The sequence below is a fragment of the Rhinopithecus roxellana genome, chromosome 21 (assembly GCF_007565055.1).
Source record: "Rhinopithecus roxellana isolate Shanxi Qingling chromosome 21, ASM756505v1, whole genome shotgun sequence".
In the NCBI taxonomy this organism is placed as follows: domain Eukaryota; kingdom Metazoa; phylum Chordata; class Mammalia; order Primates; family Cercopithecidae; genus Rhinopithecus; species Rhinopithecus roxellana.
In genome coordinates, this window is record NC_044569.1 from 71,648,549 (window position 1) to 71,672,117 (window position 23,569).

Below are 23,569 nucleotides of genomic sequence, written 5' to 3' on the forward strand. Positions count from 1 at the left end.
CCAAGGAGGGTAGATTGCCTGAGCTCAGAAGTTTGAGACCAGCCTGGGCAACACAGTGAAACCCCATCTCTACTAAAATACACACAAAAAAAGTAGCTGGGTGTGGCAGTGTAAACCTGTAATCCCAGTTACTTGGGAGGCTAGGGCAGGAGAATTGCTTGAACCCAGGAGGCAGAGGTTGCAGTGAGCCAAGATGGCATCATTGCACTCCAGCCTGGGCAACCGAGCAAGACTTTGTCTCAAAAAATAAATAAATAAAACATAAAAATAAAATAAATAAATAAATACATAAATAAAATTTAAGCTCTGTAGGAAATAAAGAGTAAGCCCTTGAAAAATACAAAAAGGTGAGAAAATGGGGATGAGGGTTACTTCCTCTCGATGTGCTGTGAATACACACCCTTTCATTCCTCGTTTACCAAAGAAGATTTCAGCCTCGCTTGGAGGAAAATATGAAAAAATAAACTAAAACAAACTTTTTTCCAAACTACACTCCAATTCTTCTACTTTGTCTTTCGTGGAGGGGTAAAGTAAAACCATTTGTCTTAGCCACACCTCCGTAACTGGATGAAAGGCAGGGTAGTATATTAGCTTGGAATACATTTCTGAAAGCAAGTAGACGTGTTTAGTTTTGTAGTTAGAGGTTAAAAATCAAAACAAAGCCCAAGACTCCTAACCACTTGAAAAGGATGTTTAAAAATAAGAATTTTTACCTGGAAACTGATTAACATGAAATTTTGTAATGAGGTATGACTCATTGCCAAATTATTCCAGTAAGCTAGGACAGAGAACTCAGGAAAGTTCTGATATGTCTGAGATAGAGATTTTATTTTCAAATAATGATGAATCTGGATTTTGTTCACTTAGGTCAGGACTAGGAAAGCAGCAAGAAGGTCACAGAGCCAACGTTCAGTGAGTGTCTATTATGTTCTCCGAATTCCATAACCATCCATCCAAACCAGCAGGCGTGCCTCCCACCCGATTCTCCCAGCTGGAGAAGAAACATGTTTTCTTGGAAGATTTATAACAATTGATTACATATTACCTCATATAGTAGCTATTTCTTTGCCTATCTTCTCTTTCCTAGTAGATTGTAAATATATGCCTAATTATTTTAAGTATGCCATAAAGTGGCATCATGGTGAATTTAAAAAGATGGAATAATATATATATTATATATGTATATATATTATATATGTGTGTGTGCGTGTGTGTGTGTGTGTGTATATATATATATATATATTTTTTTTTTCTTCTTGAGACAAGGTCTCTCTCTCTCTTTCTCTCTCTGTCACTCAGGCTGGAGCGCAGTGGTATGATCATGGCTCACTGCAGCCTCAACCTCCCCAGGCTCAGGTGATCCTCCCACCTCAGCCTCCTGAGTACCTGGCACCACAGGCACCTCAACTTGGGTAATTTTTTTTTTTTTTTGGTAGAGACGAGGCTTTCACCATGTTGTCCAAGCTGGTCTCAATCTCTTGGGTTCAAGTGATCCGCCTGCCTCAGCCTCTCAAGTGCTGGGATTACAGGCATGAGCCACTGCGCCTGGCCTATAAGTATTGTTAATAAGTATATTTTCTTAATAATGGCATGGGGACTATAGCAGTATGTAATACAGCATTTGTAATTCTGACTATTAACAAGGACTCCTAAATGCCTCATCATGCATTATTTAATTATTTGAGACAGACTTTGTGTTATACTCACTGAGAAGCTAATTTAGGACCAGTAGCTAAGTTAGCAAGTGACCCAGCAAGCCACTCAATGGGGACAATTCAATGCTGTATTGTTGTCTTATACGTCCCATCCCATATGCAGGAATTCATTTTTCCTTCAGTAATATGACCATAAAACTCAAACACCAGTTAAACTGTGGTGTGAAAATATGCATCAGAAACAGGTGATTTGGTGGAAAAGTGATTGAGAAGAAAATCAAACAGCTATAGTGACAATTACACATTTAAACCTTAGAGATTTCTGAAAGTCTCGGTGTATCCCTCAAATGTCAAATTACTACTGCACTTTGAATGTAGGAAACATTGCACTCATGACTTAATGAAGGGAAGGGCTGGGTATTAAGATAATCTTTGATTCAAAAGGAATTGAAATACTAGACTTTCAGAGCCTAAAGTTCAACTAGACCAATTTCTTCTACCAGTACTGCAGGAATTCCCTCAATCTTCATTAAATTTATAACAAGAAGCCTGACAGAATTTTCTATGTGGACACGTCGGGAGAGAGGATGATTTGATCATTGCCATCCAATAGTAGCTTTTCTGGAGGCACCAATTAAACAGCAATTAGTGTACTGAAAGAATGTGGCCTATTCAACAGGATTTTTACAAACACCACTTGCTCACACCTGCATAAACCACTTTGGATACAAATATGCATTGTAGGATATTATTCTTGGACCATACCATCCTCTCTCAAAGTAGCTTCCTTAGGTTCTGCTGAAAAATTTTGAGGTCTATTAGGAAAACATGTGAAACATTGAACACATTCATTCACTTAAAAAATAATAAAATGTCCATTGAGTTGAAATAATGGACTCTTATTCCAAAGCACATATCCTCTCCTGGCAGCATGCTAGGTGGCCTTTGAAGTGTATTAGAATTTCTTGCAAACATGGAGGGAAACTCTACCAAAAGAGAAAGGTTATATCTTGCTACAAATTATATTATATTTTTATGTGTATATATGTATAATGATATAATGTTATATTATATACATTATATAAAATGTATATATATTGCAGAACACTTGGTCAGCAAGGTTTATGGGTTGTGTGATGAACATAACTTCTACACTGGCAAAAAGTGTGACTTAGATTAAATGTTTCATAGAAATAAGGGCTTCATCTGGCCTAAATCTAAAAGGACTTGTGGTTTGTGACGTTCAAAGGATGGTGCCTGAGTGCTTGATCTCCTGAAGATGAACAGTGTATAATGAATTATCTACATTCTGACTGGTTTTGTAGGCAGTGCAAATGAAGGTAGCACACCACTATATATATGTGTACATACATAGTATATGTACACACATAGTATATATACACACAAGTACGCATACTTATACATCCCCATATACATATATATGTGTGTGTGTATATATATACGGTGGCAAGTAATTTTCATTAACATTCCCTCATATATATGTGTATATATATACATATATATGAATTTTATACCTAACAAAGCTCTATTCACAAAAGAATGCTTCATATTTTCAACTGGGTATAAAGTGAAAGAAATGTAAATTATGTATTATGGTCATGAAATCATTTATGTACATTTAAAAGATATCCATAGTGGTGCTGATGGTCAATTCCAGAATGCTTAGCCTAAACTTAACCTATTATTCTCACCTTGATAGAAAAGCCAAATAAATTGTATGCTTTAAAATCTCTAATAGGATTGTAGTTCTTAGACATTTAGTTTTATAGTCTCTTGTGAAAAGTCCTACTTATTTCTTAACTTTGGTGGCATAAAAAAGTAGATGAGTTCAAGTGGTTTAAAATTTACATTTACTTTGCACACCAAGGCATGAACTACAGTGGGCTGATAAAATGGCTTCATTTTTCTACTCTCTTGTTACTTTGGTTATAGATCCTATTTTCTATTGTCACCTGAATTTTAGAAAATTTTTTTCACTTGTCCCAGGAAAATAACAAAATGTTTCATGGTTTTTGTACACTTACCATCCCATTTTCTATACAGCAAATACAATAAATCAATATTTCAAAATTACATTAATTCCATCCTCTAAGCACTGGTATAAACGCAATTTGGGTAATGAAAGCAAAGGCACAGGATCATGAATGCCAAAAGTTAAAATATAAAAATAAAAACACTTTGAAAACTAGAAAGTCAAGTTAACTCTGATCCATTTTTCTTAATGTGTTGAAACTAAAGCCACTGATATTATTGAGGATTTCAGAAAATAGACCCACATAGAGATTCCGATAACTATGAATTATAGCTTTGTGAAATATTGACTGTGTAGTCAATATCTCATCTCAGATGCATAATAATTATCACATACTCACCATAAATACTGTTCTTATCTAGGGAATGATTCACATATTAAACCTGAGTATTTGGATCAAGAGCAAATATATGTAATTTCGAGTTGCAGGATTAGAAATATAAGGCTCACAGTTTTGGATTACAGAGTAAGTCTCTATTTGGCCCAGATCACAATTTGAATGAGTGAGTCAGAAATGTTTTGGCAGATGTTTGACTAAAAAGGTCACAAATACTCAAAAAGAGTTGTGTGTTCTGCACTAAAATTTCTATGCCAGTGGTTCTCAAAGGGTGGTCCAGGGACTTCTGTGGTCTCCTAAACACTTTTGAGAGGTCTGTAAGTTCAAACTATTTTCACAATAATATTAGACGTTATTTGCCCTTTGCACTCTCATTATCTCAAGAGGGTACAGTGAAGTTTTCTCGAGGCTGCCTAACATGTGATGACATCATCTCTCTGACAGCTAATAGAATGTGTGCTTGTATTCTTGTATTTAATAGATTTCTCCATTTTGATTTTTAATATGGAAAATGATAGTAACTCACATAAACCAAAGCCCTTTGTGGTCCTCAATAATTTCTAAGAAGGTAAAGGCATCCTGAGATCAAGGAGTTTGTGACTGGTCGATGCTAATTGTAGAAAAGAGTGACTACTATATGTTCCACATAGAATAAAACTCAAAAATACATCATCATAAAGGAAACCTGGAATCTTGAAGGATGTGATTAATTGCTTCATTTTGTCTGCTCTACAATGGGTCAGAGGCCACTGCTACCATAGTGTTGAGTTCTTTTAACATGTTGAAGGTACTGCCAGGTGAGAATCTACTCATACAGTACAAAAGTGGAAGTTGGTTGCAAACATTTTTGTTTTCAAGAACACTAGATAGGAATCAGTCTCTATAGAAACTCTACAGCTTTGATTTTAAATGATTACTTAATTCTGCCTCACAGTTTACATACTAATTAACAGCATTACTAGGTATTTTGGCCATATTCTTTATAGATTCACAAAACCAAAATGACTTATGCTTTCATACCTATGCAATAAAAATGTAGTATTTTTTCAAACAGAAATTTAGATTATTTTAATAAGATGTATTTTTAAACAATAGTCTAACTTGACCTATCTTCTATATTCAATTCAGGAACAGATGTGACAGAATAGCATTTTTAGAAGTGATACAAAGTAAGACAGTAACTTTAATTTGGATCTACTGACATATTATGTCAACTAAATGGGCTCACCCATTCTTCCTTATATTTTGTATTTCATCTCCTTAACTTATTATTTGTTCACTTTTAGAATGATAACTGAGAAGATAAACTGCAAATTCCTTATTTTGACATATAACTCACATAAATCTCATTTCATCAGAGCCCAAGGAAGCACAAAGTGGCCCCAGGACCCATTGTGGGATGGAAGACTGAGGAATGGATGGGCTCCAAGTCCCTCAGTCTTGCCTCTCCCAGGTCAACCAGATCAGCTGTTTATTTGGTTCAGGGATTCAACGTGAAAATTAACTGCAACCCTCATTTTAGGCTAAATACCTGTGTTGTTAATAATAATACTCATAATAACAGAATAATTTTCAGTTCGACTCTATTCTCCTCCACGGGAACCAACAAGATCGAACAAAAAGCATGTTACTTTCAGATCATTTCATCAGAAAAATAAGGATAAGACATTATACCCATTTTCAAGGTGAAGTAACATTAAAAATAAGTTATTTTCCTTTTATAATAGGTGATATTTCTGGAATACAATCTAGGTCTCTGACTCATTTTTTAAAAACTACCAGTCTATACCTAAGAATAATAAAAATAACCAAATCTTCCTATGTTTATATCTTATATCCATACCCATCATTTCACTGTATAACAGCCTGTAAGTGTGATGTTTATTTCTTCATATCTGAGGTTCAGAGGACTTACAGACCAAGATTAGTCACACATTAATCAAGTGGACCACTCAAGGCTAGATTCAATGTCTTTGGGTGCAAAATTTTCAACTATAAGGCTTTGGTTAAGTAATACTTACTCTATTCCATTAAATGGAAGATATACATACTGGACAAGAGTAGATTTCTTTCTTTTCTTCCTCTCTCCCTTCCAGTTTTAAGCCCCTCAGGACAACAATAACCTGGACATCCACCCAGCTTGGAGCCCAGTGGGAACAGAACATGAATAAAACAGGATTTGGGAGAATGAGTCATGACAAGCGAGGTGAATGATCCCACAGTCCAATAAACCTGACCCCTAAGTCTATCACACTGGGTCAGAAGGTCCAATTATAGGTCTGTTCTAGTTCTTTTTATGATTGACAGCAGCCAGAGGCAAAATTACTCTGGTGTCTATTAATCCAGGCTCTAATTTTCCCTTTGCCCCAACACACACAAAGCATCATGGTGGCCCAGGGTGAGTGATACTGTGAATCCAGATTTAAAATGCCCCTGTTTCCTATAAGAATAGCAACTGAGTTCAATCCCAGTCCTCTTCATGAGGACATTACCTGCAGCTCTGTTTGGAAGAAAAACTTCTGTGGACATTGTGTACAGTCATAGATCTTGTCTTCTTGTCCATGGGCAGAGAAAATATGCTGCTGCAACTTGTTTGCTTGAACAAATACTGAAATGATAAAAGAACGGTGAACTTGGGTTATTTTGTTTCCGAAATGCCCTCAGTCAATGACTCCGCGTGAACAGCACGCCTCCCAGGTGTGACTTACTGCTGGAGACCTGGGGAGAGCTGAGTCACATGTGCTCATGGTTGGGTCTCTGGCTTTTGTTAAGATGCACTCTACAGAGCACCTAATTCAACCCAAACAGCTCCAAAGTAAAGGTTTATGGAGGCCCTGCTCCCTATAAATCTTTAAAAAATAAAGCCGAAAACTGTCAAATGCATAGCTCTGTCTCAACAGAAATGACTCCTATTTCTCAGCAACCCACAGGTTAAGAAATCATAGATGCCAAAACCCTGTTTATTGTGTTTGCCTAAAGTTATAGCTAGCAAACAGTTCTCTATTTAAATGTGTTAATGCTAAAAATCATATCCCACAGCTACTCTGGGGCACTGTCTATAAATGTGAAACAGAATGGCAGGTAAATTCTCTTTGGATACTTTAAGATCAACTCAGCCTACACACTGAATGCAAGGGTTTCAATAATATAAACATGTTCAATTTTAATGACTACAAAACAAGGCCCTAAGACTGTGTAACAGTTTACCTAGGAGACATACTATTAATAATTAAATTGTATATGCCAGAGGCAGTGTTTGGGTTGGCAGAACTGACTTCTGATGGATGCCTGGTGCACTGTGACCTAAAAAAGTTTGCATCTACAATATTAATCTGTATAGGCAGGGAAAGGATTTATTAAAGATGTTGGCATTTGACTTTGACTCCATTCTAATCATTAAAATTATTCTAATTGCCAGCCAACCTAAAATATTAGAATATTGTTCTTGTGAGTCATACATTTTAATCGCATTTCTCATTACCTTAAAAAAACTGCTCAGATTTCCTTTCCCACCTAACACACTTTATATTGGAAGGGTTTTAAAAAAAATTTTTTTTCTAAATTACTTCAAGATACACTGAAACAATTCAGGTCTGTCTGCAGAGAAAATGCAGACTGTGTACCATTAATGCATTTTTGTCTCTTTATCCATATCAACAAGAAGAAATGAGGTTTTTACACAGATTTGCAGCTAATCTGCATATAACTCAATACATTTTATGAGGCTTCTGGCTACAACATGAAAGACCTATTTTATTAGGGGTCTTAGTTGTGAGGTGACCTATGACCCAGTCCTCCTTTATGAAGACTTACAAGCTTTTATAAAGAACCCAGACTCTTGACTCGTTGTGTCTTAAGATATATACTACTGATGGTAAACCACAGCAGTATATGTTTTTAAGTATAAACCTGGAAGAATAAAAAGAGTTCCAAAAGAAGGATGAAAAGTGGCTGATGGAATTATTGAATGAAGGAGCCAAACAGGCAACTGTTGAAGGCAGAGCCATCAACGTACCAGGTAGTAATTGTGCTAACTGTACAATGAACATGGCCCCTCTCCTTTTATTTTATCACAGAACAGAAATCTATAGGCTGAGTTCAGTGAAGGTAAATAATCAATGCTTGGAATTTTGCTCTGCAAACAAAGAAGTCAATTTTGAGAGAAGGATATATTCCCCCTCCTCCAACAAATAAAAAGGCAACATAGCTTGAGGGGCTTAACCACTGAGTCCAAAACACATGCAAAATAATCACAGAGGATTTTCTAAAATAACTTTGTCATTGTTAGGGGAATACCAGAAATGTGTGTGATCATATTTCAACCCCCAAGGGCTTCAAATGAAAGTTTCAGATTTACTTTTTTTTTTCCTGCTAAAAACTATAATGCTATCATATCTGTTAGAACGTTTCTTCTTAAAAGTGTAAATGGAGATCAACTTCTACTCTAAAAATCCAATTTCATAGGCAATAAATGCCTCATCTAATCTGTTTTCTATGTCAGATAATTTGGGGTGAGTTTTAACAGTTTGTATTTCTGGTGGAGAATGTTACGAAATTCTCCATGTTTAAGTAGCAGACATGTGCTGACAACAAGGCTGCACTTTTAGTTGAACATCTTGTCATTAAAAAGCAGCTCTGTGCAGGGAGCCTTACCCTTGGTAACCTTTAACATCGAGAGAAAAAAAAAAAAAAGTGAACACAACATGTATGTAGTTTTCCAAATGGAAAAGTGCAAACTTCTGAGAGAACTTGAAATGCCATTTGTTCATCCTGACAGTTAACCTTCCTGCTCATGTGAGCCTTTAAGTAGGCTGCGATCAATAATGCTAATAAAGCAGAAATCAAACATCTTCCCCCCAAATTGAACTGAAGTCATGTCTGTAAAAGGCTATAGCAGTGGGAAGTAATGCTTTGGTAGGAAAGACATGATGTGGCCATCAGCCTCTCCTGTGTCTTCCTGAAATAATCTTCCCACCTGTAAAGCAGACTGGACACTTGAAGGTGCCTCCCATCCCTTCGAAGCTGTGCTCTATCAGGTGGCACTGGAGTTTGGCAGGAGAGTCAAAGGTCTGGCTGCAGAGTTTGCATTCATGGTTCAGTCCTTCATCTGTCAAGGAAAACACATGAACAGAAATGGTGAAAACCTGTCATATCTTTAATACACTAGAGAGTTATCTTTAATTGCATATATTAAACTATTTCCATCACCTAATATACATATGTAGTAGCATATATGGTTTCTGGTTATTTCACGTTATTCATGAGTTTATATCAATTTAAAACAGTTCTGGAATTTAAAATCCAAAGATAATCGGAAGTCAGATTTTATCTTAGGGCTAATGCATTTTATTAAACTTTTAAAATATAATTGGTATGTCAATAATGAGGCATTTCCTTTTCTCTAATTACCATGATATTCTGGGCTCTGTATTTCCAAAGTCCTAAAATAAAAGAGTGTGGACAGCTTCTTCCTCAGTGATTCTCCTCTGGCTTATCTAGAAGGTCCTGGAAGTGTCTATTTCTAACCATAGGTCTTCAGTAGTATTCAGTTGATCAAACTATCTTTTTCTATTTCCAAGAATTTCTGGCAATTTTGAAGTATCATCAATAGGACAGTCTCTTACAAATGCCCTTTTCTCTGCTTCGCACCTCTAGTCTCCCATAGTCTTCCTAGTTCATCTCTCCCTTAACTCTGTAAGATAGTTTCAATTTTACCCCCAGAACCAGACTCTGCCTCTGTTTCTCCAAAGCACTTTTGTGACCTCCAGGCTCACTTGACTAGCCCTGAATTTTTTTGGATATCTTAAGAACGAGAGGGCAGAAAAATATTTTGATGTCATAACATTGCTATATAAAGTGGAGAGTTTTGTTACACATAGACACTGTTATTTTAAACATTTATGGATTTTAAACATTTAAAGTTAAAATTTAAAATTTAAGGATTTAAAATGTAAGGATTACCCTAACTTATTTCATTGTGCAATTGTAAGATATAAAAAACTGGGGGCACTAGAGCTAGCAGCCTAGCTAACACTGACTTAGTGTTTGCTGTGTTTCAGAACTGCTCAGAGACACGAATTCATTTAATTGCCCTTAAACCCTATGAGAACAACTACTATTAGTCTCATTTCACAGATGAGAAAAATGAGGCACAGAGAGTTTAAGTAACTTTGCTCTGAGTCACAAGGACTCATAATTGGAAGAGCCAGAACTTGAACGCAGGCAGTCTAGATTCAAACCTGGGCACTCTGTCCTCAGGGGCCATATCTTAGTAGATATGGTGGGGCACACATCCACTACTTCCAAGACTACTTATTAAAGGGTAGAGGCTGCATTTTAACCTGGCTTGTTATCACATTATACTTTTATATTCTCCTATTAGCAAAGATTAAAAAACGCTACTAAGATATTCTAGGTCTAGGGAATGAAAGGCGTCGTCACAGTATAAGGGTAACAAGTCTACACTGCAGTTATTTGCTTTCATTCAAAGACAATATGCATGTGTAAGTCCTTCGCCAGCTGATATTACTGGCAATACCAAGTCCCAATTACAAAGTGAGTTATTATTAGCTAACTAGGAGTAAAATCACTCTATTTGTATTCCTAATCTTTCTTCACATACAAGTATGAGTCTTTAGAAGCAGAGGATTGGAATTTGTAAAAAGAGAAGCAAAGTACTAATTAAGCCACCCAGTACTGTCTACATTTCACAAGAGATAAAAACCTGCTCTGTATCTGGGTGGCACAGTAAATTCCTTGATTATAATTATGTAAGGAGTTTAATTGTGCATACTGACATGACAAGGGGTTACACAAAAAGCTTTAGGGATTATATAAGATCAAGGTTTTTTCATCTGTTTCTTTCTTTTTTTTAAATCCTGAAGTCACCAAAAAATTTCCAGATTTTAGACGTTAAGAAATATAAAAAACACTATTTATTGTAAGAAATTGGATTGGCAAGTTAATCTTCAGAAATACTTGCTAACTTTAAAAGTTCTCTATTTCCTTAATGCTACATACCTTTATTTTGAATAGTAAGAAGGTTACTAAGGGTTTTCATCTCCTTTTAAAATTATGTGGGTTTTGCACAAGAACCAAGAGATGGCCTACGGGTATAAACTGATATACACTTGTTCCAGAATTTTAAAACTTGCAATAGGTGTGATGTAACATAATAGATCTGGCAGGTTTTCCTGGGGATAACGATTGACTGTCACATGAGCATAAAGTGAATTATGCACATTAGGATGCTCTGTAATGTAATATTACCTTTCTTGACTATGAGTATTTTGTTTGGAAAAATAAGAGAAGGAAAAATAAATAAGACGCATGTACATGAGTGCAAGGAAAATGTACTCATTCATTTTTATGTATTTCTTCCCCAAAGAAAAGAGAAGTTGCATCCCAAAATGTTAAATAACCCAAATTCGGTCAAGTGAATTCACAAAAAGGTGATACGCAGGCATAAAGGTATTTACGCCTTATTAGTGCATACTTATTTTCTACATATTCTGTCTTTTATTTGTGAAAGCACTAAGTGACAGCAACAGTAACAATCACATCTAGCATTTTCAGAACTCTTTTTATAGCTTAAAAGTCCATTGTAATGTTAAAAAAAAAAGTTGGAAGTTCTACCTGCCTTTTATTTTTAAGTTACACCGTGAGGTCTTTCCCAATAAACTGATCTCCTAGTTATTTCCACAGGAGAGAAAATATATATGAATTGTTACACAGCACATTATAAGATGAGCAAAAGCCAATACGCTCTCAGGTAGATGTTGAGAGTCCCCCCTTTTCTCTCACCTTTGTTCATTGCCCTAATCCCCCCATCTTCACACTGGCTTATTACCTCAAGTTCAAATGTATAATGAGAAGGAGAGATAGTAACACAAAACATTCTTACAACTTGTTAATATAATTCATTCTGTATTTTTTTTAATTGAGGGCAGCACAGGTGGTAACAGAAAACAAAACTTACTTATAATAAGAATTCCAAAAGTTTATCCTTATTCAGAGTCCTTAACTCTTCTCTTCTAATTCCACATTTACCTTTGTATGGCTGAGAGCCATGTCTGACTTTTCAAAGAATTTCTGAAAACCCTTAGAACTGGGGGGGATCTGGCTGAGTTCAACCCCATTTCTTTTCAAAACTGAGCTTCTCTCCTTTCTTCCCCCATCTGGTATTAGGTAGTAAAGAACAGTAAATGTAACTGCTGTTTTATTTTAAAGCCAGTGTTCTTGATGTGATACTATCAGCACCCCTACTCAGGATTCTGCCCACAAAGCATAACCTGAATTGTGCCTTTCCCCCTCCTCTTCCTAAAGGTGCCAAAAAGCTTAAAAAATTCAATCAAAATAACCATTTCTGCTCTCTGGAAAGGTAGCAGCTGACAGTAATTGGATAATACAGTCTGACTCATTTGTTAAAAAGAGATTCAGAGTCAATTGATTTAATAACCATTACAATATTCCATTAAGGATATAATAGGCTAGTACAGCCCTATTTTTTAATTAAGAATTATAGATGGGATCTTCGAATGAAACTTCTAGATTTTTCTTCTCCTTTTTGCTTATCTATATTCTCCAGATTTTCTACAATGAGCACAATTTGCCTTGTAGGTTACTTTGAAATTAAAAGACAGAGGAAAAAACCTACCCTTTCTATACCCTATTAATGAAGATTGATTACAACACTGAAATTTTGCTAGCTAAAAAGTTAGATAGGAAATGAGTAATATTATGAAGTATAGAAAAACTCCAGTTTTGCCCAATTAAACTTAAAAGTTTTCTAGCCCACTATGTGCAAAAACAAAAGTTAGCAAGAGGAAAGGGAGAAAGAGGTATCAGAATGCAATTTAGCTGTATGAGCAAACATGGAGCTTTCTGTATGAGCCTGTATCTTTCCAGAACACATGGAATGCCCCTCTCTGTTGGATACTGAGGGAAGTGTATGTGCCTAGCAATGGGGGTCCAATGTCAGAGTGGGACCTTTACCATTGAGAACATGCTGGAAGCCAGCAACTTCCTGTCTTGGTCACCCACTGGAAGGCATGACCAAAGCTACTCTAAGCATAATTGAGAAATCATTTCACATGTATAGAAATTTCAGCTAAAATAATTATTTCCATTTGTTAATCTTCATTTAACTGTGAACATAAATGTAAACAGGAATCAAGTCTACATAAAAGAGACTGATGCTAATGTAAATATTTACTCCAATATTAAATGTTTCAAAGGAAAGCGTCTGCATACATAATTGGACTACAACCTCCCTGACTTAGTAGGAAACGTGATAATCACTTACAAAATTTTGTGCTCTAAGAAAACCATCTGCTTGTCTAAAGCCAATTCAAAGACGAGTGACAACTTCTGTGCCTCCAATTTATACAACCTGGACCTACGTAACTATTTATTAGCCTGTTTTATAACAGAAGAAATATTAGTTACCATTTGGATGCTCAAGCACAGGTTTAAATTGTGAGCTCCAAGGTGGCAATTGTTAGTTTAACACAAGACACTGACATTTCAATATAAGCTTTAAACAAGAGAAACCCTTTAAGCAGCCTCCAGACTGTGTGTCCCATGTTTATACTCCTTTTCCTTCAATAAAAACAAAAATCTAGAGTGGCTACAAGCAAATGTTCAGTGGCTGACTTACATACAGCTGTTATCCCAGGAATCACTGGGGGACCCCTTATACCGTCTGATCAACACTACAGCCATTACTGAGGGCCAATTTGTAACAGTTTATAAGTAGAACTCCTTCTCCCTTTTACCCTCGAGACTGGCCAGAAGGATCCTCCAGCCTCTTCCACTGCATAAATCTATAGGCTAAAGTCCACAGATATAAACCCCTCCTGCTATATCATCATGTGGCCAGGGCCATACTTAAAAGCTCTGATCTGAGTGGGAGTAAACTCTGCCCTCAGAATCCAAACAGAGGAATCAAATGCCCTACAGTTGTAACTTATCCAGTTCGAATGTGTGTTACCACTATATCCTCACATATATTTTTAAATCCAAGAAAACTATGCCCTAACCCAATTCCCAACCCCCGACCCTTTACTTTGCTTCTCCTCTTCCCTGAGTTAATTTCCAAGCACACATTTATAAGCTAAGGGTCCGAGGAGTAACAAAGAAAAGCCATACATGACAAAACTCACCCCTCGGCTACGTTGGCTCGCCCTAGAAACCAGGAGTAGAAAAATAGGCAGACTGCAGCGTAATTTGCCATGCACACAGCCATCACATTCTTTCTAGGGCCATAGCACTCGGCCACGATAATTTGTTGTATTATATACAGCACATATTTCACGACTGTAACATAAATACACTGAGGTGCTAATTTGGCAATGGAGACTATGACTTAGGCTTCAAAGTCTGCCAGTAGATTAGTCATTAAGCCCCCAACATAAGGCAGAATTTCAGAGTACTGAATATTGTGTGAACGTTTTTTCTCATACCAGTTAAAAAGTTCTGCCCTTATTTTTTTTTTTTTTTGAACAGGTTGCCATGAAAATGAATGCCTGAAGACCGACGCTAGCACCTTCTAGGAGTTTTGTCACTGGCAATGTGGGAGTGTCTGCCACTGTCAGTATTTCTATGCCACGTGAGAGAGGAACAGGAGACACAGGCATGAGACTCTTACAACAAGAGGAAGAGGACACTGGGGCATGAGGAAATGAGCTCCAGGTTCCTGGACCCTGACTGCGTGCACAAAGTTGCCTAACCCTTAGGTATCTCAAGAAGAGCCGCAGGATACACCTCCTGTGTGCCTCAGTCAGAATCTCACTTCCGGGAGATCCACAGGTGCAAGCTTACCTTAACTCAGTTACTGGCTGTTTTCAGCCAATGGTCTAAAGGTTACAATGCTTTTGGACTTTATAAGCAAAGCCACTGATATTGCCACTGTTATTTCCTGCCTTGAACTTCTCATTATCAGCAGGGCTGGAGCAGGAAATGATTCAACTGGGGTAGGCTGCATGGTACCCAGCAGATTTTAAAGAGCCCAGGGGCTGCCTAGAGCCCCATAAACACCAGCAGCTTGGAAACTAGCAGGAGGTCCAGGTGGGTAGGGAGAGGAGAGGCAGGCAGTGGGAGTTCAGATGCTCTGAGATGCAATATCGTCCAATTCCTTGGCTATTATTATAGGTTGTGTGAAGTACTTATTAGAATATTCTCATGTAGGAGAAAACATTGGGATGTTGTTCAAACAATAAACAGTAAAACAAATAGCCCACCAAAAGGTAGCTTTCCTTCAACTGTGGGGGCTCAGCAGTGGTATTTTGGCACAAGTAGGGCATGGGGATAACCGCACAGACTACAGTGCCTTTCAAACCTGGCCAGTACATTAGCTCCTCTAGTTCTTTCTTTTCTTCTTTACATTCTGAATCTAACATGGACCCCGCAGCTGAAGTCTCAGAGAAAACATGGTGCCTACAGATAGCTTTAAAGGCAAAACTTTGCCCTCAAGTTTTTTTTTTTTTTAAATTAAAACAAACAAACAGCAAACACCAGTTTTGGAAGGGCACTGATAAACTCACTTTGATTTCTCCTCTCCCAGTTCCAAGAAGAAGATTGTTAACCAAGAAAAGAAGAAAGTAGTGGATGTTTCTTAGCAAATATTCTGGAAAAGGCAAGGGCAGGGATAAGGACGGGAGTGAGGACTGAGACCAACTAAGTCTGAAGTATGTCCTCCAGGTTTGATTAGATATTGGAGTTGCTTTTAAACAACTTGGATGTTGTGTAACGCTCTGACTTCAGTATATGCCACTGTGTTCCACTGAAAAGGATCCAGTTCACTTGAACAGTCAGTTTTCCCCCTCATTTATACCCACTTGAATATAGGAGAGTACATTTTTTCTTTCAAAAATTTTTTGCCACCTAATCGTTAGTGCTGTTCTGTTATCTGACTTGAAAGACAGTTTGTGAGCACGCAAATATAAGTATAAAACATTTGTGTCCATTTCACATAACAGACTAGATGAATGGAATGATTGAAGACAGCAGTGTTTCCAATTCAGCAATGCATTTCAGTTTTTGCCTTGCCTACAAAGAGTGGTGGGTGGCAACCCAGACCATCTCAATGCCATGAGAGTGCTGAGAACTAAGTTTGGGGTTTTCACCTATTCTTGCTACAGTGCAAGTTCCAGGAGGGCAAGGGTGTTTGTCTGTTTTGCTCACTGATGTACACGAAGTACCTAGAACAGTACATGCATGGCTCATAGCTGGAACTCAATAAATATTTATTTATTGAGGGAAATAGCTACTTAGCAAATCCTAGACTTAATTTCATTAGAATAAAATGCCAAGAATGATGGTAAAACAGTATCTATTGTTTGTCAGTTGAGTTTCAAAATTTTGCTCCATTCCCTTGTGCATTAAGCTCTGTGCATATAACACAGTGGACTAGCAAAATCTACCTTAACAGTGCTCGGCTTCATTATTTCCTGAAATAAGATGAAAATATTCTGGCAAATAAAGCATTAGCAAAGTAGCTATCTAATTTGCCAACTTATCCCTGGCAAGAAATTGATGAGTCAAAACTTATCCCTTATTTCCAGAAGAAAAATATTATGATGTATCTTGTATCTGAAATACCAAAAAGTGCCATATCAAAGAAGGGATAATTGCCTTTTATTTGTCCCAAGACATAGAGAAGGCTCTATACCACACATCCATGATCCATAAACAATTTTTATTAATTGTCTGTATTCTCATGTTACAAAGCTCCATTCTTTTAACCAATTGGTTACATCGGATGTGTGTACTTACTATACTCTTTGTTTAAAATGTCTCTTGTTTGATATCAAATACCTTCTATTAATGCCCTTACATCTGGGACTTCCGGCAGTAGTGGAAATACAGGTATATTTACCTTTGAGTACTGTACAAAACCCCCACAAATTGGTAAGATCGAAAGAGGATAGTTCATGCAGCATAAACTAAATGTAACCTGCTTTAAAGTTTAATCTATTGGGAAAACATCTTTGAGAACTGAGACAGTGCAAGAGTCAATATTAATTCCACACAGCGGGGGCCCCGCAACACGAGCCATGTGCTGGACACGGCACTCATCAGGCATGTTTTCCTGTTGCTGTGCTGAGTTTATGGCAAGGGTCAGGACCTTTTCTTTCTTTATTTCTGTTTTTTTTTTTTTTTTTTTTTTTTTTTTGTCTTCTTCTTGGCATAAAGCCACTAGTTATCTGAAGAAGAAAATCTCCAAACACACTGAAAAGCTATTTATCCTTCCTAGAAAGCACGGCTTCCTACTGCTGATGATTTTTTAAACAACAAAAACAAATCAAACAAACACAAGAAACTGAGTGAGGTTCAACAGCTTCTGCAAATGTTATGGACCTTGACAACCATGGGTTTTAAGTGCTCACAGATTTACATGAGAAACTAAGTCTAGTGTTTTCAAAGCTAATTATCTTTCTAAGAAACTATATTATTGATTACTTATTACAAAGATGACATCTTCTCTCCTTCTGATTCTGTTTATTAATAGAATCAGAGTTCACCACAAAAGCACAAGTCATATCTGCAATGGCACATGGGGGTGTTAAGGGGGGCAAAATCTCTCTGATTTCTAAGGGGCTCGATCCTGCTCCTTTTCACTTTGTGGCAATGGTAGGAAAACCATTAAGCAGCAATGCAAAAATCACAATACTGCATGCTATTTGCAAATGAGTCACATTTTTATTGTTCTATTGGTGTGACCTTAGAAACTTGGCCTTGAAGAATTAAAAAAAAAAAAGGTAATGGCACAATAAACGCAATAAGATTTCTAAAAACAGTTTATTGGAAATGTGCTGTGAAACTTGAATTCTTCTAATCAAACGATGCCTCTAATCAAACGATGCCACCCCTTAGAGAAATTTGCCTGTGCATTATTAAAGTGATATACTGCAGTACTAGTTAGAGCTCCATAACCTTTAAATTGCCTGATTGTAATTAAGGCCACTAGTTTTATTTAGGAAGGTTCAAGGAGGCTCAATTTAAGTTGGCTTAACTAGTGTGAATTTAATGTCATGCTGCCAGAAGGCAGAGGCGCATTCTGGCCTGGTTGTTCTGTGGCACATGCAGCTGTGGGGTCATGTATTCTAAATTAAACCCAGATTTTAAAGAAACTACAGATATCAGTAAATAGCTGGATGTGTGTAAACAGACGCCCACATGTTTGCATGTGTACATCATTCATTCTTTCATTCAGTCATTTAGTATGCTGGCAGTTTTCCAATTTAGGAATCTAAATACAGTTGATCCTGGAACAACATGGTTAGAACTGCGTGGGTCCACTTATCTGCAGATTTTTTTCAACCAAATGTGGACTGAAAATATAGTACTCACGGGATGTGAAACCTGCATATAGGGGTTCCACATATACTGCGGGACTTGTGCATGCAGGGATGTGGGTATACATGCGGGTCCTAGAATCAAGCCCCTGCATATCCCAACAGACAGCTATATAGCTGATCATTTATAGAATGAGGAGAAGGGGTTTGTAGATTTTTTTAAGAGCATGATGACCCCTTTCACAGAAAGGCGTGGCTTAAAGAAATGTCCAATCAGCCTTAATGATTTAAAATGAAATGTGCATGTAACAAAGTTGTAAAGGTAGGAATCTTATTATACAGAAATTCTAGGAAGGAAAATTTATAGTCAGGAGTATGAGGAGAAAATAAAAGGTATTCTTTGGACAGGCCACCAAATGGATGCTGAGAATATATAAACTTCACTGAAAGGGCAGCAAATCAAGGACTGAAACAAAAGATGAAAGAAAATGTAGGTACTCACAGCACAGACTAACAGAAGCAAAGGGAAGCAGCAGAGAGAAAACACAGATTTGACCCACGTTCAAAATTTTACTGGATGTGAACTCAACAACATTCATCTCTGGATAGAATGCTGGCAATTTTCTGTAGCTCCAACAGCAATAATGATAAATGAATTTCTTTACAGCCAAGTGGCTCAAGCAGCCAACTACGTTACCACTATATAATTAATAACAATAAGCAATTAAAGAGAACAGCAGGTTACAACTATAAGGTGTCAAAATATATTAGCAAAGGAAAATACAGCAACAACACACTTAAAAGAAAAATAAATGTACGGCACATGAATCCATGTACAGTGTCTTCTTCCAGACTATATTTTGGATAAAGCTTTTATGTTTGAAGAAAAATAGACGATGGCCTAAAACTACTATAAAGCAATTAATATCCCTCCAAAAACAAATAACACTCTCACTGCTTAGAGAAATCTGAAATGTGATATGGGACACATGACTGGGAAGGCACACAAGAATTGGCTGGCTACTATTTGGCTTTTTTTTTTTTTTTAATTAAAAGACAATTTTTTAAATTAAAAGATACTCTAATAAATACCTCACAAAACTGTATTTTTTGGCTTAAGTGTTTTCAAAGATCCCAGAACATTTTTTTTTCCATGTAAAACTGAGGAGAAGCAACCAACGAGGAGAGTGGAGGAAAAAAGAAAGGGAGAGTCAACATGATACATTTGGCTAAACACTGGAGCACTGGATGAAATTTAGAAGGAGCTTGGAGATGCTCTAACTATGGAATTTTTTAAAAGATGAGAAAAATGAGACTATATATGATTTTTTTTTTTTTTTAGAGTAAAGGGGTCTTGCTCTGTTGCCCAGGCTAGAGTACAGTGTATGTGCTCATAGCTCCCTGCAGCCTCAAGCTCCTCGGCTCAGGCAATCCTTCTTGAGTAGCCAGGACTACAGGTGTGTGCTGCCATGCATGGCCTGAGACTATAGATATTAACCAACACACCCATGACAGAAAAGCCTTATGGTCATGGCCAGCACCAGAATTCAGGCTTCCTGAATCCAAGATTATACTGTCCCACCAACCTTCTCTTAAAAAAGAAGTTATTTCCTCCCTTAGTACATTTAAGTTGTCAAGGAAACAAAACAGCAGTTACTGTTTTCTAGATCTCTTATTGATGCGCAAGGAGCTATTTCTATTTCCATGCCAACCTGGTGATGCCTTTGCTCCCTGACAAATCAAGGCATGAATTTATTCTAATCCACCTCATCCCCCTATGTCTTAAGCAGCTACCGTTAAAGTCTCTCTCACCCCTTGAAAGCTTTTCTTCTCCTTTTAGGGAAGGGAAGCCTAAGTTAATGTGATGCACCTGTTGGAAGGTTGGAAAATATGGTTATAGGAAGTTAAATTTCCCATATCTAGAGACAAAGACAGAGCCATCTCTAGATATGGGGAATTTAACTTCCTAGATGGTGTTCCTAGAGGGGATAGGTAAAGCACTTGGGTCTGAGCTGTCTATCTGAAGGAAATCTTCCCAATTCTCAGTAAAGCATTGGGTCTGAGCTGTCAATCTGAAGGAAATCTTCCCGATTATACAACCTGTGATGGAGTGGCTGAACGTTGATACTCTCGATGACAGTAACCCAATGATTTGCTTCAACCGTTACCTGAAACCCTGTGGAGGCTTGGCTTGAGTGCTCCTTTATGGAGTTATAATTACTCAGAAACAAACACTGATTTCTTAATTCTATTCGCCTATAGCTAACAGTACTTCTTCAAGTACTTGGATCATTCCCTGATATGGTGCTAAATTGAGTGTTTGGGAAGAAATCGAGACTGCATGCATAACCCAAATTGTGTGGCTTACTAGAAATGTAACCCCATACTTATTATGGAAAATCGGTCAGCTCAGTATGTTCCTAACCTACTTTCCTCTCTTGGGCACCATTCTGGATACACTAGCACATCTAGACACTGTATGCTGAAGCCAAGATGTTACTGGCATATCAATGAATCATACTCATTTCTAGTTCCTTCTGCTGTTTTCTGTCAATCAAGAGCTATATAAGTGAGAGAGTTGTTATCCTCTGTGATGGGAAGAGAGAAGAAGTAAGGGAGTGAAGACGAAAGAAGGGCAAGAGGAAGGAGGGGAGGGAGGGAAGGAGGAACTAAGGAAGGGAGGGAGGAAGGGAGGAAGGAAAGACAAAAGACTTGTGGTAAGAAAGATTTCGTTCCCATTTCTACTTAGTTATGAAGTGTGATGAAGAAGTAGATGTCTTTGGGTATTTTTGTTATGTCAAAAACCAAAGCTAAAGACTATGAAAAAGGGCCTAACAAAAACCATGGATTAGTTAATAAGTCTATCTGTTAAATGAAGAATGAGACATAATAATTATGGAGTGCTCTTTCTCAGATGATAATTCCTCCTATTAACTTCTGTAAAGCTATTAAATATTTCTAAGTCTATAATGCCAAATTATAAAGATGTTTGGGGCACAATAGATTTTTCATCCCCTATCTTTACGACAATTTTTCTAAAACCTGAACCAGCTCATCCAAGATCCACTTAAAAAATTAAAAAATTGCATACTGTGCCAATATAAAGGCTGATAATGGCTCTCCTAACACAAAAGGAAATCTACCGACATAATCTCACTAAAATATCTGTCAATGGCCTTAAACATTTTATATATTTAAAGGCTCTGTTTTGCCTTGCATGATATGTGATACAATAAGGACAGAATTCCAAAGCTGTCTTAAACAATCTAAGCAGAAGTCTGACGTCAAGGACTGTGAAGTTTATTTCCTTTCTGAAAGCAAGTCATATTTAGCTCACTTATTGGTTTCATTCTTGGTAAAGAAATCATAAAAGTCCAGGACAGAGGTGGCCTACAGGGATGGCCTGCCTCTTGCTCTTTCTTTGCTTCTGAAAAGCAGTAGCAATGTTTGGTTTCTTAAAGACAAAGATTAGCATGAGGATTTTTAAATTTGACAATTTGGAGAAAAGCAAATACTTTCGTATAATTTTGTGGAATTGTAATTGTTGTGTAAAATAGGGGATGCAGGGTCTGATCTGAACCAGTAACAAAAGTTCTCATCTCAGAATACAGGAGAAAAGACAGTTCAGAAATTAAAACAAGAGTGGGTAAATAGAGATTAGCATTGTTTGAATGTGCAGAAAAGAATAAAGTGAATAAATAATTTTAGCACATTTTCAGCCAATTGCAATAATTCAGCATGCATAGATACTTATATTTAGAGAAAAAAGCCCAGGCAAAATAAATTTTTTTTCTCTGGGATGGGAAGAGAAGTTTTCTTAATTAAATATTGCCCTGGGCTATTTTAAAGAATTAAAAATAAAATAATTCTCAAAGAATTAGACATAACTATTGCTCTCAATAGGACAGCATGGGATTGATGAAGAGACAGACTGGCATCCTGGCTCGTGTAGTTCAGTCCGAATCTTCTTCCTCTACCAGATACTCACAATTCAGCTACACACTTCTCCAAAGGGAACATCAGGAGGAAGGGGAAGAATGCAACCAGTGACACACGGGACCTAGAATCTGGGCATCTCTCTTTTGAAATAAATATTAGAAATTCTATCTTAAACTGATAACAGCAGGGAAATTCCAAATCAAAGTAATCACTATGGCCTTAATTCACCCGAGTAGGTCTAAATATGATCTCATCTTCTGCAAAATATCAGACTTTGTGTTCAGGCCAACTTGACTTTTAAGCACAAGATGTTGAAGGAAGTGTCTACACAAGTCAAACTCATGCCTCCCTTTTTGTCGAAGGCCCCATAAAAAGGAGACTCTTATTGTTGCTAAGATTGTGACAATGGTACATTCTCCTCCCCTTATCTCTAATTGAGGATGATTATAAATATAATAACTACTGTATTTATATAGCCCTTCACAATTTTCAAAATGTGTGGGTGTGGGTTTATATACATCCATTCTCAATTAATCTGCTCAATAACACAATTTGCTCCAGGTAACTCAAGTCCTAGGAAGAGCTTTACTGATTTGCTTGAAGTGATATGGGTAGTTACTGAGAGCCTGGCTCAAATATGGATTTAGCTTCCAGATTAGAGAAAACAACTAAATTTCAATATCAGAGCAAGTTTTTAGTTAAATCGTGTATGATGCTTAGTTTACTGTGTCCCTGTGCCCAGGAAGATAGGAGATCATCCATCTACTTGTGCTGATAATGTATGTTTAGTTAAGGCAGTGAACAGCAATAAAGAAAAAATTAGAAAAATATACTTTCAGCGTGGGCCTTTTTGGTTATTTTGATGGTTTATTTTAGGGCCCTTTTAAAGTTTCATTAAGGCCAAAAATGTGGTATTCGTTTTTTTCGTTGTTGTTATTGTTTTCAAATTCATCAAGATTTCGTTCAAAACTTGGCATTAAAAAAATCTGAGTAATTTATGAAGAAATAACATATTTCAATTTTGCTCTTATGGGTAAGAAAACTGATATGATTCATTTTATTAACAAACTGTTTTAAAATCCAAAAAGTCATTATTTTCAAACTGTGTGAAACAAGGTGGAATCATTTGTTTCCCAACAAACGGTACCCGTTACAAGGCTGTTTTTCTCTTCCTCATGTGGAGAGTTTCACATACACTGTTAAATATCACTTACTGAGTTGATTTGGAAAATACCAGGAAAACCATATATTGTACAGCTCAAATGATTGGAGTTAACAAAAACAAACA

General features: G+C 36.9%; 1 protein-coding gene across 3 annotated transcripts in view; it reads right to left on the bottom strand.

The window, feature by feature from the left end:
- The window catches only part of ZNF521 (zinc finger protein 521), a 293,389-nt gene that overhangs the window by 20,663 nt on the left and 249,157 nt on the right, over window positions 1–23,569 (bottom strand). For all 3 annotated transcript variants that reach the window (XM_030926147.1, XM_030926146.1, XM_030926148.1), the window contains 2 exons: window positions 9,021–9,152; window positions 6,538–6,653 (listed from right to left, as the gene is read on the bottom strand). In XM_030926147.1, the coding sequence (XP_030782007.1) occupies window positions 6,538–6,653; window positions 9,021–9,152 (248 nt within the window). The remainder of the gene's footprint in view (window positions 1–6,537; window positions 6,654–9,020; window positions 9,153–23,569) is intronic.